General features: G+C 37.2%; 1 protein-coding gene across 2 annotated transcripts in view; it reads right to left on the reverse strand.

The window, feature by feature from the left end:
- Nucleotides 1-16175, reverse strand: part of NPHP1 (nephrocystin 1) — a 54971-nt gene that overhangs the window by 20104 nt on the left and 18692 nt on the right. For both annotated transcript variants that reach the window (XM_059405571.1, XM_059405570.1), the window contains exons 10-15: nucleotides 15187-15281; nucleotides 13549-13677; nucleotides 6637-6711; nucleotides 4536-4646; nucleotides 3001-3083; nucleotides 550-626 (exon numbers count right to left, since the gene is read on the reverse strand). In XM_059405571.1, the coding sequence (XP_059261554.1) occupies nucleotides 550-626; nucleotides 3001-3083; nucleotides 4536-4646; nucleotides 6637-6711; nucleotides 13549-13677; nucleotides 15187-15281 (570 nt within the window). The remainder of the gene's footprint in view (nucleotides 1-549; nucleotides 627-3000; nucleotides 3084-4535; nucleotides 4647-6636; nucleotides 6712-13548; nucleotides 13678-15186; nucleotides 15282-16175) is intronic.

A 16175-nucleotide genomic window follows, 5' to 3' on the forward strand; every position in this document is an offset into this window, starting at 1 on the left:
GTAGGCCTGGCATCACCAGGGCAGCAACAATGCTATGTGTTCTAAGTCATGAAACAAGGAGAGTCCAAAATCTGTCAGGAGCTGAGCTCTGCAAGGCAAGGATCGTATCTGTCTCACTCTCCATTTTCCCATTATCTAGCACAGTGCCTGGCCAATGAATGTATTAAAAGATGCTCAATATTTATGGAAGGTAACTTGGCATGTATACCACAATTTGAAATGTCTATGTCTTTTAACCCAGCAACAGGCAACCTCAGAATTAGTCTATGTCATTAATTCTGTGCCAGTTGCAAGTATCAGCCCAGTGTTCAAAGAGAAGCATTAATCAACAGTCCTCAAGTTTACCAATTTCCTACATTAGAGTCTTGTATATGCTACTAAGAAAAGAAGCACTTAGATCAAAATAATTAGGATTTTACTGTCAAATGACTTATTTTTTAAAAATGTGAATTCAATAAAGAATGTTATACTTATTAGAATATACTTCGCTGATGCATAGTCTGTGTACTTTTTCAGGAAAGGAGAGAAAGCAATGCCTAATAGTTGTACCTCTTCTGGATATGGAAGGGTCCACTTCAACACCTTTTTCATAAGGGGTGCCACCATTCAAGAAGAGTTCATATGTTCTATGAAAGAATAGCAAAAATCACATGTTTTCATTTTGAAACAATGAAATCAGTAGTGAAATATTTTTTTAGCACAGATAACATGCCCAGACATTTATTTGTCTCATTGGTAAGTGAGAATGAAAGTTCTTGATTCCTCTAAATAAAGTTTTTTTTCTTTTAACTTTTAACTGTAGAAAATACATTTTCCCCATTAAAGTGAGAAAAAATAATTGATGCCATTAAAGTGCTTTGATTTTAATGACTTACATTAATGAATGTATTAATGATGTATTTTAAATATATTTTTCAAATGTTTAAATGGCATAGAAATGGTAAGTAAAAAAACAAAACAGGGGCGCCTGGGTGGCTCAGGCAGTTCAGCGTCTGCCTTTGGCTCAGGTCATGATCTCAGGGTCCTGGGATCTGCCTAGTGGAGTCAGGCTCCGTGCTGAGTGGTGAGTCTGCTTTTCTCTTTTCCCCTGCCCCTTCCTCTGCTCTTGCTCTCTCAAACAAATAAATAAAACCTTAAAAGAAAAAACCCAAACCAAAAAAACCCCCTAAAACATCCTTCCCCACATCCCCTCTAGTCTGGTAAGGCCCTTGCCCTACCTTTTTCTATGCAAATGCAAACAAATATATATACACAGTAGATCTCAAAACGGACATATTTTCTTTCAAAGTTGCATATTACCTAAGTATAGAAAGTAGAAAATAAAAGCTCTCTTAAATCCTACTGTGTTACTCCCTAGTTCTGTTCCTCAGAGGCAACCTCTGGGAACACCTTACACAAGCCTGCCCACATATGCACACGAATACAGTTTTTCATGAACAAAAGTGGAGCCACCGTACACATACTATTCTGTAACGTGCTTTTTCCATATAATAATATACACTGGAAATGTTTCTGTATCAATACATGGGCTTCTACCTCACTTCAAAAAATAGCTGTGACTTCCCTTTTGGAAAGATGGAGTAGACATCCTTTTCCCTCCCACCATTTAGAGCTAAAAACCCTAGACATTCTTAAAAACAAAACAAAACAAGACAAATTTAAATCACAAGCAGTCTGGACTTTTACATTCTGGGAGGGCGTGCCCCTCCCCCTCTCACGGGGATGATGTCGGAGCAGGACAAGTGGAGTCTGAACTTTCACCTCTGCCCTGTGGTAAAGAGGCCATGCCTCGTAAAGAGGCCATTCCTCTTACCCCTCTTAAAGAGGGGTGTAAGCCGAAGTTATAGAAGGCAGGGAACATTGTCTAAATCAATCCTCATAATAACCCTTAGGGGTAGGAACTTTTACAATCTCCCATTCTGAAGAGGAAATTGGCGCTTGCAGGCAAGAAATCTGGAACCTGGCTTACAGTTACACAGACAGAGCCAGAGGCAAGCCCTGAATGGTATACTTCCAAACCTTGGATCTTAATTACCATCCTGATGACTGCCCATGTCTATCTCCTCTGTGCATTTCTTGTTTATTATCTTAGACTTAGATTTTTTGTGTATGCCCATTTAAAAACTTGGACTGTGGTGGGTATTAAGGAGGGTACATATTACATGGAGAACTGGGTGTGGTGCAAAAACAATGAATACTGTTATGCTGAAAATAAATTAAAAAAAAAAACTTGGACTGTCTTTTTCTTACTCATTTTAGAGAACCCATTTTATATGAGGGATAAAAATCTGACCATTATGTATATAACACAGATATTTGGTACCCGTCTGCCTTTTGGTCTTAAATTTTAAATTCATTTACAGGGACTGCCATTACAATTTCAGTTTATCACCTATAGGAGAAAGGTAGAGTCACGGAGGACCTGGGGACCCTGGACTTAGCTTTCCCACTCTTTGAAGAGAATCAGGTTCTGTTTCAGCACTGTGAAATGTGCTAATACCATAGAAAATTACTTAAAAACATTTCCAACAGAGAGTAAACAACTTTTATTATTTGTTTGATTTTTTGTTTGTTTGTTTGAAAAAGAGAGCGAGGGAGTGAGCATGGGTGGGAGAGGAACAGAATGAGAGGGAGAGGAAGAGAGAGAATCCCAAGCAGGCTCCATGCTCAGAGCAAAGCCAGATGCAGGGCTCAGTCTCACCACCCTGAGTTCATGACCTGAACCACAACCAAGTCGGATGGATGCTCACATGATTGAACTACCTAGGGCCCCCTGGGTAAACATCTTTCAAAATGCCTATTCTGTAAGTGGTATTTCTTCCTCTTTAAGATGACCCTGTTCATGCTGTTCTCATATATCACTCAAAGAACATTAAAACTTCTCCCCCAAGTTTTTGAAATGCTAACTCATTATACACTCTGCAAACCCGACATATCCAGATTCTAAATAATGAATTTCTACAAAATTATTCATTTGGAAGGAATATATAGGCAACTTACTTTGCTGGAATAGGAATTCCACTGGCATCAAAAAGTTTAAGAAACACCCAGCCACAACTTAGTTCTCCTCTTTCACCGGTTGACTAGGAAATAAACAGGCACACAAAACTTACTATGTGAACCAGTCGAATTTAAAAGCACATACCAAGTCTTTTAAAGGGAACAAAATTAGCATTCACTTCTAGGACTAAAAAATTCTTCACAAGAAAATAAAGTAAAACACAGTGGGTCCCATTTTCCTTGCCGGCCAGATGGCAAAGGTAGTATATAAAGTGAAAATCTTATCTTGTCAAATTACTTTTGAAAATCCCAGGGCACCTGGGTGGCTCAGTGGGTTAAAGCCTCTGCCTTCAGCTTGGGTCGTGGTCCCAGTGTCCTGGGATCGAGCCCCACATCGGGCTCTCTGCTCTGCGGAGAGCCTCCTTCCTCCTCTCTCTCTGCCTGCCTCTCTACTTGCTTGTGATCTCTGTCTGCCCAATAAATAAATAAAATCCAAAAAAAAAAAAAAAAAGGAAGAAAGAAAATCCCTTAAACCTGACAATGTGGCAACTGCTGCTATTGTTTCTTGAATGATATAAACATTCTGTGGAATGATCTAAACCACATCAGTACTACATGGGACTATGCAGCTTTGTCTCAGTGAGAGATGGAATGCACAGATTAAATTATTTTTAATTTTTTAATCATCCACCAGATCTTTATCTCTACCTACTAAAGGCCACTGGGGACTTGCTTCGGGCCCTGCTCCCCTCTCCTGTCCTACCCACCCATAACATGGATGGGTGCATCTGCCTTAAAGAAATGAAAGGATAGTGTAATACTATCAATATAATAGCAGTTGGTTTTCTGGGTCACCTTGAGGCCTATATACTACACCTAGTGAGGTATTCTTAGAATGTGGAGATATTTAATTACTATCACGTCAAGTAGGTGAAGATGATTAAGAGTACATTTATTATGCCGAGCACCGAACAACGTACAGAACTCTCAATTACTATATTGTACGCCTGAAACTAATACAACATGGTATGTTAATTATACTGGAATTAAAATAAAAGACTTAATAAAATAAAAATAACTATCACAGACCCTCCTGGTTCAATTGTTTATATGACATGAGTTAATCCAATTTTCTGGTGCTCCCTTTATAAAAATTACCACTCTGACAGGTCCCTTAATTAGAGCTGTCAGTCACAAGGTTAAGTATACCCTGACCCTCTAGGATAGAGGTAAAACACTGTGGGAATGCCACTGAACATCTCTCATCACTTTCTGCAAAGTCTCATCCTTTTCAAATCTTCATTCTTTAAAAGCACTGAAGTTCCCTCAAGCTATACATATAAATATACTTTTATTGTAAGTGCTACTGAGAAAGCAGCACTATATATAAACTAAGAACCATAATTCCCATTCCTCAAGAGATTAAAATTTTATTACACACAAAAGCCTCAATTATTTTACTTGTAAATGTAGACTTTTTTTTAAACTTCCCTTTCATTGATACGTTAGAAAGCTTTATCTTTCAACTGACATACATTGCGAATATAAGAAATTCCAAGTTCAAATAATATTCCAAGATCTGGAGATGAAGAATTGGATCTGATAAAACAATCGCCATCAAGCAAGCAAGGCAAGATGCCAGTAACCTGGAACAATAAAGAAAATGAAGTTACGAATAAAAATTTAAAATGGGAGGGAGGTTTCAGCTCTACTCATTTGTGCACAGTTTATAACTTTGCATCATAATAATGGTCCTTTTAAAGGAAACAGAGAGCAGATGGATGGGACCTATCCACACCAATAATTTTACGTTAAAAAAATTTAAGTTTTGGGCACCTGGGTGGCTCAGTGGGTTAAGCCTCTGCCTTCTGCTCAGGTCATGATCTTAGGGTCCTGGGATTTAGCCCCGCATCGGGCTCTCTGCTCAGCCGGGAGCCTGCATTCCCCTCGCTCACTCTCTGCCTGCCTCTCTGCCTACTTGTGATCTCTGTCAAATAAATAAATAAATAAATAAATAAAATCTTCAAAAAAAATTTTAAGTTTTATGTTGAGGGAAATACCTTTATCTTCATTCACTCTTTGGTGAGAATAGAGGCTAGTGTGAAACATGTACGGTACCTAAGTCTGCAGAGATGTTATAAAAATAGTTTGCATATATAATAAGATATGTATATTAATCCTTGTTTTTTGTAAACAGAACCAAAATTGAAGACTTCATACACACATTTGCTCAACTTTTCCAAGGTGTGCCTTGCAAATTTTCCTTTCCTTTCTCTTTCGCTCATTCCTTTTCCTCTCTCTGGACAACCACACCCCTCTGTCTTGCCTATAAAATTCTCCCCAGCCCTCAAAGTCTGGTTTCTCTTCTACAAAACCTTCCCTGAGCCTGAGGATTGGAATTAAGGTCATCCTCCCCTGCGCTTTCACAACCCTTGGGAGCCCTGCAACCATGACATTTTGCCCTTGTGGTGGTTATCGACACACCCCACCCCCACAGGGCTATTCTAAGGATTAAATGAGATCATACATCATGCCCAGGAGGCCCTACCACCATGCCTGGCACATAGACACAGCTCCATAAAGACAGGTTATTGTTATCATAGCCATATATGTTTCTTCTCTACCAACATGTAAGTTCCCACAGTGCCTAGGAAGAATGTCTTGCACCTAACAGATGCTTAATTTCCCTCAAAAAGGAAAAATTTCTTAATATTTATTCTTCCAAACAGTTTGTTTTTACATCCAGAAAAAAATTAGAAAATTCAACCCTAAATGCTTCAAATACACAGAGATGCACCTTCAGAACTGTGAGGCATTATGCCGAGATACAAGCAGCAGGGTGCTTAGATCAAACTGGACTTTCAGGAGATGTATGACAGGCAAGCATGGGCACATGCAGCACACACACCGGGTGGCTGGGCCTCCTCTATGCCCTGTGCCCTCTCTTTGAATCCCTACTGCTTGAAGATCTTCAGATGCAGTAAGAGAAAGGTTCATGGAGGGTTTTTAGGGTGCAGTGCCCCAAGGGAATTAGTTATGGGAAATGAACACTAAAGTCATGAAACTTTAGAGGTAGGAAAAAAGTAAAGTAAAATAAACCAGAGACAATAAAAGAACATCTAGATATCAAATCTTCATGTTCAAATACATCTATGTCATAGAGACTCTGAGGTTTGAAGTCACCTAACCTCATTCCAGTCTTTTTTTTTTGTTCCAGGCTTGACAGTGCCTGGATATAATGTACCAGCCCCGGGCGTCACCCTTGATTTTATCTGAAGAAATCCCAGCTTTCATTAGCACGGTTGATTTCATTTGTGAAAAACACTTCCTAAATTTATCTCTCTGTTTTCATTTTCATCAGGGGGCATTTCCTAGAATTGAACCCCAAAATCCACGGAATGAGATGATTCATAGGAATTATTACTCTGATGAGTCAGAAACAAAAGTAATTTTTATGGAAGTCTTCAAGGAATATTAATCTAAAGATTCAAATCTGGCCCCATATATTCTGTGCTTAAAATAAGTATATTGTTTCAGGGATACACATGGACAGATTTGCTTTAGTAATTAATTGCCTATCACTTAACAGGTAAAAGATGTTCACGTTTCATTCCATTCCCTTAGCAGATTCCTTACCTGGGGAGAAAAGGTCCACGTTTTGGGCTTTTTAGGTAGCCATGTGGCTCTGACTGTGTGGATATTGCTCAGAACCTGAAACAAGATTTCCTTATTAGAGATGATGTTGTATAGAGCACTCTAAAACATCCTCGCTTCTAGGGGTGCCTGGCCGACTGGGTAGGTTAGGCATCTGATTTCTGATTTGGGGTCAGGTCATGATCATAGGGTCCTGGAATCAAGCCCTGAGTTCCAGGCTTGGGTGGGATGGTCTGCTTGAAGATTTTTCTCCATTTCCCTCTGTCCCTCCCCACTGCCATCTAAAATAAATAAAATTTGAAAAAATTTAAAAAGAAAAAAACCCAAACTGTTCACCACTTTTACAACCCAAATAGTTAACACTGAACAGGCCCCATACTGCGCAGAGCCGAGGGCCTCCAGTGGGTTCTTTCACTTCTTAGTTTGTGCAACTCTGTGACTGTTTTCTTTTTACATCAAGGACATACAGAACTTTAAAAATGAGTAACAAAAAGCTATTGTGGCACTAATTTATAAAATAACAAAAGAAGTGATAAATTCAGACTCAGATCTTGGCACTAGTAATAAATTATAGTAAGTGGAATATTTACTATCTGGAACAGGTTTATCAGAAAAGGAAGTGAAATTCCAGATACAAATGACCTTTTAAGAAATGTGACCCAGAAGAGCATTTTATGGTAGCCCATCACCCTGCAACTAAGGACAGATAATGCTGATAATAGCTCAGATATACAGCCTCAGTTTTCTTCAAGATCTCCAGCCGCATACGTTATAGTCTTCCTGAGACTTATCTCTTGTAAAATGCTACTGTAAGAAGTCTGTCCTACAATGTACAAAAAGCAATGAAATACAAAAGAAGCAAAAACTGAAGAGTTCAAATTCCACAAAGATATGGCTAAAATTGCCATCTTCCAAAGAAAGAGAAAACATAAAATATTTATTTTATTTTATTTAAGTTTATCCATTTATTTTAAGTAATCTATACACCCAATATGAGGCTTGAACTCATGATGCCAGGACCAAAAGTTGCCTGCTCTTCTTCTTCTCCTTCTTTTTTAAGATTTTATTTATTTATTTGACAGAGAGAGATATCACGAGTAGGCGGATAGGCAGACAGGGAGAGAGGGGGAAGCAGGCTCCCTGCTGAGCAGAGTCTGACCCTGAGATCATGACCCAAGTCAAGGGCAGAGATTTAACCCACTGAAACATCCAGGTGCCCCAAAAGTTGCATACTCTTCTAACTGAGCCAGCCAAGTGCCCCTACAATTTTTATTTTAGGTAACAGTATTTTAGTATAGCATCGTTAAAACTAAGCTTTAAAAATAAGTAGATAGGGGCACCTGGGTGGCTCAGTTGGTTAAGAGACTGCCTTTGGCTCAGTTCATGATCCTGGAGTCCCGAGATTGAGTCCCGCATCAGGCTCCCTGCTCGGCAGGGAGTCTGCTTCTCCTTCTGACCCTCCTCCTTCTCATGCTCTTTCTCTCATTCTCTCTCAAATAAATAAATAAAATCTTTTTTGATGTAAAATTTGATATAATGAAATTTACAAGCCTTATTTTTATTTTATATGTAATGCCCAATAAGGAAACATGAAAACAGACTGGCTAGGAATCATAGGTCCTGAAGTGAGTGCTGTCAATGGAGGCCTAGTGAGGAGCCTGAACTTCTACTAGGGCTCCAAGGTCAGGAAGCACATTGTCCGCCCAGGGGTGTGAACAGAAGCCAAGTGGGGAACCTGGACTTCCATTCTCACTTAGAGTAGTGAGGTGGCACCACCTTCCCTTGATAGCATGGTGTCAGAAGCGTGCTAAAGTGAAAATTAAAATAAGATCCAGAAACTCCTAACACCCACAATGTCCAAGATCCAATAAGAAGAAAAAAAAACAACAATCATCATACCACTAATCAGGAAAATCTCAACTTGAATGCGAAAAGACAAATGTTGGAATTACCTGACAAGCATTTTAAAGCAGACACTGAAAAATACTTCAGTAAGCAACTACAGACATGTCTGAAAAAATGTAAAATACTGAAGAAATACGAAGTGTCAAGAAAGAAATAAGGAAATCTCAACAAAGAAATAGAAGATAAAATGAAGAACCTAGTGGAAATTCTAGAACTGAAAAATATAATAGCCACAGTTAAAAACACACATGTGCACAAACACACAACTCGCTGGACAGACTCAAATGCTGAATAAAAAAGAGAGAAAAGAATCAGTGAACTTGAAGATAGGAAAATAGAAATTATGCATTCTGAACAACTAAGTTAAAATCGATGGAAAAAAGTAAACAGAGCCTCAGGAACTGGTGAGATTATAACAACAGATCTCACACTCATGTCATCAGAGTCCTAGAAAAGAGTCTGGAGCTAGGAAAGTGTTCAAGAAAATAATGGCTAAAATATCCCCAAGTTTGGCAAAGGACACAATCCTACAGTTCAAGAAGCTGAGCAAACCTTAAACAGGATAAACCCAAGAAATCCATGCCCAAGGACAAGTACAAAAACTAGACACACATTTCTTAAAAGCAGTGAGAAATAACACTTAGATTTACCAACAGGGAAACCCATTCTAGTGACAGTGGATTTCCCATCAGAAACCACAGAAGGAAGTGGAACAATATTTCTCAAGTGCTTAAAAAAAAAAAAAGCCAGAATTCCACATTTAGTGAAAATATTCTTCAGGAATGAAAGGGAAACAAACATTCTTGGATAAAGTAAAACGAAGAGAAATTGTAGCTGACATAAAGAATGGTTAAAGGAAATTCTCTAAACAGGATATGATCTTTGAACATCAGGAAGGAAGGAAGAACAATGAAAGGAGTAAAAGTGACAGTAAATACCCTCTTGAGTGTTCTAAATTATGCTTAACTGTTGAAGTAAATACAATACTGTGTGATGTGGTTGTCAGTGTATGTAGCGTTTTAATAACAATGCTTTTTAAATGGAACTAGTGAAGTCCTGTTAAGTAAATAGCAATGAGTATTTATGTAACTATTAAATATCTTCTAAAACTTGTCCATTGGAAATCCGATATAAATTAGTTACATAAATTCACTTCTATTACTTTTAAATGAATCACTTCTATTATTTTGATTTGTTACTTAAATAAAATTTCAATCTTTAGTTTCTCATAAATGAGACTAGGAAGAGCTAAAGTAAAGTATCAAACCAGATCTGAGCAAAGAAGGCAATTCATCTTTTCTTGGTCATTGATGACACCTACTGGCTTCTTAGTGGCAGTGGCTTTTTACAGGGCGTGTAGAAATGAGGGAGGGATCACTATAATGGCACAAGTACAGAAAAAAAGAAAGGCACTGGGAGCAGGAAGTATACTCAGCACACGCAAAGCTAAACCCAAACTCCTCCAAACCTGATGGGCTCCTGATGTTCCTATCTCATTGAATGTCACGGCCATCCACCCAGATGCGGGTCATGGTGGACACCCCACTCTTCCTCACTCACCATTTCCAAGCCATTACCAAATTGTGATTTTTACAGTCTAAATATCCTCCCGGCCATAGTTCTCCTCTCCATTTCTACCTCCCTAGTCTAAGTTCCTAGCCTCATATCTCATCTATCCACACGTGACATGTTCTATGTATGTTCTAAGTGCTTTACTGGTTATATTAACTCATTTCATCCTCACAGCGGCCCCAAGAGATGTGTGCCAGATGTCAAAGGGGAAAGAGCAAGGCCAAGTAATCTGGTCAGGGTCTTACACCAGGCTGGTGGAACCACAGTTAAACTGGGGCAAATGGCTCCAGATTTGGGGTTTTTTTTGGAGATGACATGGCTGCCTTTTGACCAACACACTTTGACATAGCCCCTAAATTGTCTACTCATATCTCTTCTGGACCCCCTCTAATTCATCTCCAAAGAAGAGCCAGAGATATTCCTAATGCATAAATCTAAAACTATATCACTTCCTCCAATGACTTTCCCTGTTTTTAGGAGAAAGACAAAACTCCCTCACATCAGGGCTTACAGTGTCTTACACTGTGCTCCTTCCTGACATCTCCCATTTCATTCCGTCCTACACTTCCCCTTGTTCTCTCCACTCGGCCACACTGGCCTTCCCTAAGTCGTTTCCCACTAAGGCCTTTGCCTGTGCTGCTCCTTTGGCCAGGTTCACACTCCCCTTTCCTTTCACCTTCTTAAGGCCTACTCATCCCTAGATCCCAACCCAAGCATCATCTTCTCAGGAGGGAGCTTAGACTATCAATATGAAAATTCTTTTCTAATGTAACTACAGTTGTAAATTTCCACCGAAACAATGCTTTATCAACACTCCACAAATTATGTGACTTGTTTTCACTTTTTGTTCAGCTCCATTATTTTCTAATTTCCCTGGAAACTTCCTTTTAATGCATTAATTTCCAAGCATTTAAGGATTTTTTTCAGTTATCTTTCTGTGACTGATTTCTAATTCAATCCCACACAATCAAAGATGATTCATTGTATGATTTCAATTCTTTTACATTTGTTTAGGGCCATCTCTCTTGGCAAATGTTCCACAAGCACTTGAAAGAATGGGTACTTTACTATTTGGGGTGAACTGCTATACAAATGTTTATTAGATCCAGTTTGTCGATGGTGTTAATTCAGTTCTTCTATATACTTACTAATTTTCTGTTTGCTTGTTCCACAGTTTCCTGAGAGAGAAGTGGTAAGTTTTCAACTATAACTATGGCTTTGCCTATTTCTCCTTTCAGTTTATCAAGTTTTACTTCATGTATTTTGAAGCTCTATAGGTATATACATATTTAGAATTATTATGTCCTCTTGGTGAACTGTCTCTTTTATCATGTAATGTGTTTCTTTATTCCTGCTAATTGTCCTTCTTCTGAATATTACTATCTTTTTGAATTGTCTACCCTTTTCATCCTTCTCCTTTTAGCCTGCCTATATTTATTATAGTTAAGGTGGGTTTCTTATACATATATAGAAATGGATCTTTCTACATATACATATTTAGTTGGCTCTCTCTCACTGTGATTTTAACTTGCATTTCCTTGAGGACTTCTTATATGTTATATACATATCTTTTTATGTCTCTTGGTTTTTGATATATTTGTTTAAGTGCCTGTTCTCAAGTCTTCTGCCAATTTAAAAAACTGAGTTGTCTTTTTTCCCTTGGACATCCTTGATTTGTTCCTGATCTCAGGGGGAAAGTATTCAAAATTTCACCAGGAAGTATGATGATGTCAGCTTTAGTTTTCTCTTATTGCCCTTTACCAATTTGAGGAAGTTCCCTTCTGTTCCTACTTTGTTGAGAATTTAAAAAAAATTATGAATGGGTATTGGAATTTGTCAAATGCCTTTTCTATATCTTTTGAGATGACCACGTAACTTTTCTACTTTAGTTCTGTTAATATGGCAAATTACAATGATTTATTTTCAAGTGTTAAATGTTGGTTACACAATTATGTACAACTGAATTCCTGAAATAAACTCCAGTTAGTCATGATACAGTGTCCTTTTTATATATTGCTAGATTCAATGTGCTAATATTTTGTTTAGGGTTTTAGTGTCTACATTCATGAGAGATACTGGTCTTATAATTTTGCTTTCTTATAATGTCTTGTTATGTGTTGGTATCATGTTTTTCTTGGCCTTATGAGTTGGGAAGCATTTCCTCTTTATCTGTTCTTTGGAAGAGTTTATATACTATTGCTATTATTTCTACCTTAAATGTTTAGAGAAATTCACCAGTGAAGCCATATGGGCCTAGAGTTCTCTTTGTTGGAAGATTTTTAATTACATTTTCAATTTTTTTAAACAGAGGTTGCAACTTTTCTATTTCTTCTTATGTCAGTTTTGGTAAATTATGATTTTCAAGGCATTGAGCTATTTATCTGCACTGTCAATTTATTGGCATAAGGATGTTTATGATATTCCTGTATCATCCTTTTTTTTTTTCCTGTATCATCCTTTTAATGTCTGTGGATCTGAGATGAGATCTCCATTTTCATGTCAGATAATGATCATTTGTTTTCTTTTTCTCTTTTTAAAATTTCTTTATCAGTGTTAATAAGCATTTTTCAATTTTGTAATCTTTTCAAAAAATAAACTTTTGCCTTTTAAAATTTTCTCTTTCATTCACCTGTTTTCTATTTCATTAAATTCTACTCTTTTTTGGCATATTAATTTAGGTTTGTTTTATTTAAGCTTAGTTTTTTTTTTTTTTCATTGAATTCTACTCTTATCTCTAATATTTCCTCCATTCTACTTTCTTCTGGTTTAACTCACTCTTCCTTTTCCAGCCTCTTGAGTTGGTAGCTTAGATCACTGATTTTAAATCCTTATTTTTGTCTATTCAGTTAAAGCTATAAATTTCCAGCTAAGCACTGTATTTAAGCTGTATCTTATAAACAAATCAATTAATTTTTAAAGAGTCATTGAGAGTCTTTGGTTCGGGGTAAAAATATTCTCTTAGGAATTGGGGAGGAGTGAAATGGAAAAGGACACAAAGAAACTCTGTAAGGCAATGGTAACACTCCATATCTTGATTTGGGTGTTGGACATACAGGTATGTACATTTGTCAAAAACATAATACTCTGTACACTCGAGACTTGAACCATGTATAATACTAGAAGATCGACATCAGTACCTTTTTTATAAGGCTTCAGAGGAGTTAACTGTGATAGATACATATGAACATCATGCACTTAGCAATGGAAAGAGCCAGGAATTAAGCCTATGTCATCAGAACCCTCATTCTACCACATATTATTTTATATGTATACACACATATATACAGCGAGAGAGAAAGAGAAAGAGAAGGGAGACAAAGACACAGACATACCCCAAGCAGTACATGTTCAATATGTGGCTTTAAGAAAATTATCTTTCCAACTGCTGTGAACTGATTTACTCCTCAGTAAACTCACCTTATTACCATCAAATAGACAGAGGCGTACATGTCTACTGAGAACCTGGATGCTCATTCCTGGAAGAGGAATCATTTTACAGCTCCAGAGGGTCAGAATGAATGAAACACGACTTGGTCTTGACCTAATCTAAGAGCGAAATTATTTATAAAAAAGGTTTATTTTATGGTTTATAAGACAAATTCATTTTCAAGACATCTTTTATAAATACTTAAAATGTACATACAATAAAAAAGGATGAAAGAAAAAAAAATTATACCTAAATATACATATGAAAAGTTCCAATAGTCTGTTCAACTTAAAATAAAAACCTTAGGTAAATTTTCCATAAACCTTTATATTTGAAATATTTGCATTTTGGGGGTAAATACACAAAAATCATAATGAAAAAATAGTACAATCAGGTAAAATGGAGGATGTGACTATGGAATCAGTGCATTCCAGGTTCATTCTTAGAGTTCATATACAATGTGGGTAAGTGTAGAAGGTCACCATAGCATAATAACCAGTGACACCCAGTATTATCCAGCTGGCTCCTCCTTGTTTTAATTCTAAGCATGTACCTACAATGTTCCTTGGCTTCTTACACAGATGTTTTGACAGAATGCACTGACCGTTGGATAAGATTATTCAGTTCTATTTCACAAGTATAGTTCAGAAGGTCAATGAATAAATTGGCAATCAGGTTTCTTATTTAAAAACATCTTCAACTCTTAAAATTCTGCTTTATGATCCTTGGCCTTTTCATTCAAAGACCTTATATCATGGAAAAGGTAAGACAATATCTAACAGTTTGCAACATTTTCAATTTAAGAAATGAGAGCTGAATATTTAGCTCTCTGGGTACAAGTTCATGACATTGAATGCCATTATTCAAGTACTAGTACACTAAGCAGACCAAACACAACGTCTTTCCTGACTTGCAATAAAAAATACTTCACACTAAGAAGGCCCCAGGCAATGCTCAGGGTGAGAGGGGAAAGTTCTACACCACCTCTCCCCACAAAACCTAAACATACTGGGCCCCTTTTATTCTTCCCTTGAGGCTCTGAGAGAGGAAGGGAGAAAAGGCAGAAGGTAAACAGGAAAGAGAGTGATATACTCTAATGTGGTTCGTATCTGCTAAAAAGGAGGAGAGTGTAATTATATATCCAGAGTATTTCTTACTTCAAGTACTCAGGATACCAGGAATCTTTTACCCTAAGCTACCCCCAAAAAAGTATAATTATAAAAATCTTTCAACTTTCTCATTTCCATTTAATTAAAAAAAATTATCACTACTAGTGATATTGGCTAACATTTATTAAGTTATCATGGGCCAGACACTGTTCTAAGCCCTCCACACATATAATGTAATTCTCATAATAACCCTATGTTAGAGGTATTATTATCATTCCCTTTTATACAGATGCAAAGAATGAGTAAGAGACATACCTCCTATTACTTCTTTTGTAAAATGGAAGAAGAGAGCAACAGTTTTGTTGTCTTAGTAATTAAATGATCACTGAATAATTAAAAATTAAAATAAAGAAACTTTTTTTATTTTCTAGAATGCATTAATCAATTTACACGTTATCTGTATTGCAGCCATAACCAAATCTGGAAAGGTATAATTCTGTCGATAGCAACCATACTCACAGTGCCTGTTTTAGCATCCCACATTAGATCCCTGAAGGCCAGTTGTGAAGGAGTGAGCTCTGGCTGTAAGAAGTAACTTGCTCGAAACTGATTCCCTGAGAAAATAATTTTTCCTTTATTTTCTTACAAAGAAAGGGATGAAATACAAAGCCAAAAATATATAATGTTATGCAACAAATTTAGGAAACAGGCATCCAAAATGTCAAGTTGCCTACTAGGAACTTGCTTTGTAAGACATGTATGGCAATGGCGATTTCCTTACTGGTAAGAACAACGGTAGAAAAAGTAAAGACAGAAGCACATAAGAGCTGATCTTAAAGTAGCTTTAAGAAAGACCTTAAAAACTTTTAGGCCAACAGCGTGCCCTGTGATAAAGATGATCCATTCAAATATTTTTGTAAAAAGCAGAAAATGTATAAACACTCTTTAGAAAAATATATGATTATTAATTTTACTTAACACAAAACCATTATTATACTGTTTTCTCATACTTCAGTATGAAGAATAAGGATTACAAAATCATTTATTCATTTGAGAAATAATTTCTGAGTTCCCGCCGTGTGCTAGGCACTCTGCCAGGACCTGCCAATACATATGTGAATCAGAGAAATACGGCCCCTGTCATTTACAGTTGGGTGGGGGAAATAATTAAAAAAAAAATAAGTAGAAGAGAGAATAAAAAAATTATAAACTAACTTAGACCCATAAAGGGTGCTCAAGTGGAAGGGTATGACTGAAAGAGCGCATCTCTTGGAAGATGGAATTCCTTGGGCTGCAAAAGGATGAGAAGTTGCTGGACACGCAGGGAGGGCTGAGAAGAGCCTTCCCGGCTGAGGAGCCTCAAAGCAGCCTTTCCACAGATAACTCAACAACTCAGGGTATATGGGAGATCCTCCCCCAACATCATTTCTCTTTAACGAGCCTATGGACAAATGTTGTTAAGTACAGAAAAATCCAAGAATAAATAAGAAAACAGAAAAGCAAATGGA

Source organism: Mustela nigripes, chromosome 7 (genome assembly GCF_022355385.1).
Source record: "Mustela nigripes isolate SB6536 chromosome 7, MUSNIG.SB6536, whole genome shotgun sequence".
NCBI classification, from domain to species: domain Eukaryota; kingdom Metazoa; phylum Chordata; class Mammalia; order Carnivora; family Mustelidae; genus Mustela; species Mustela nigripes.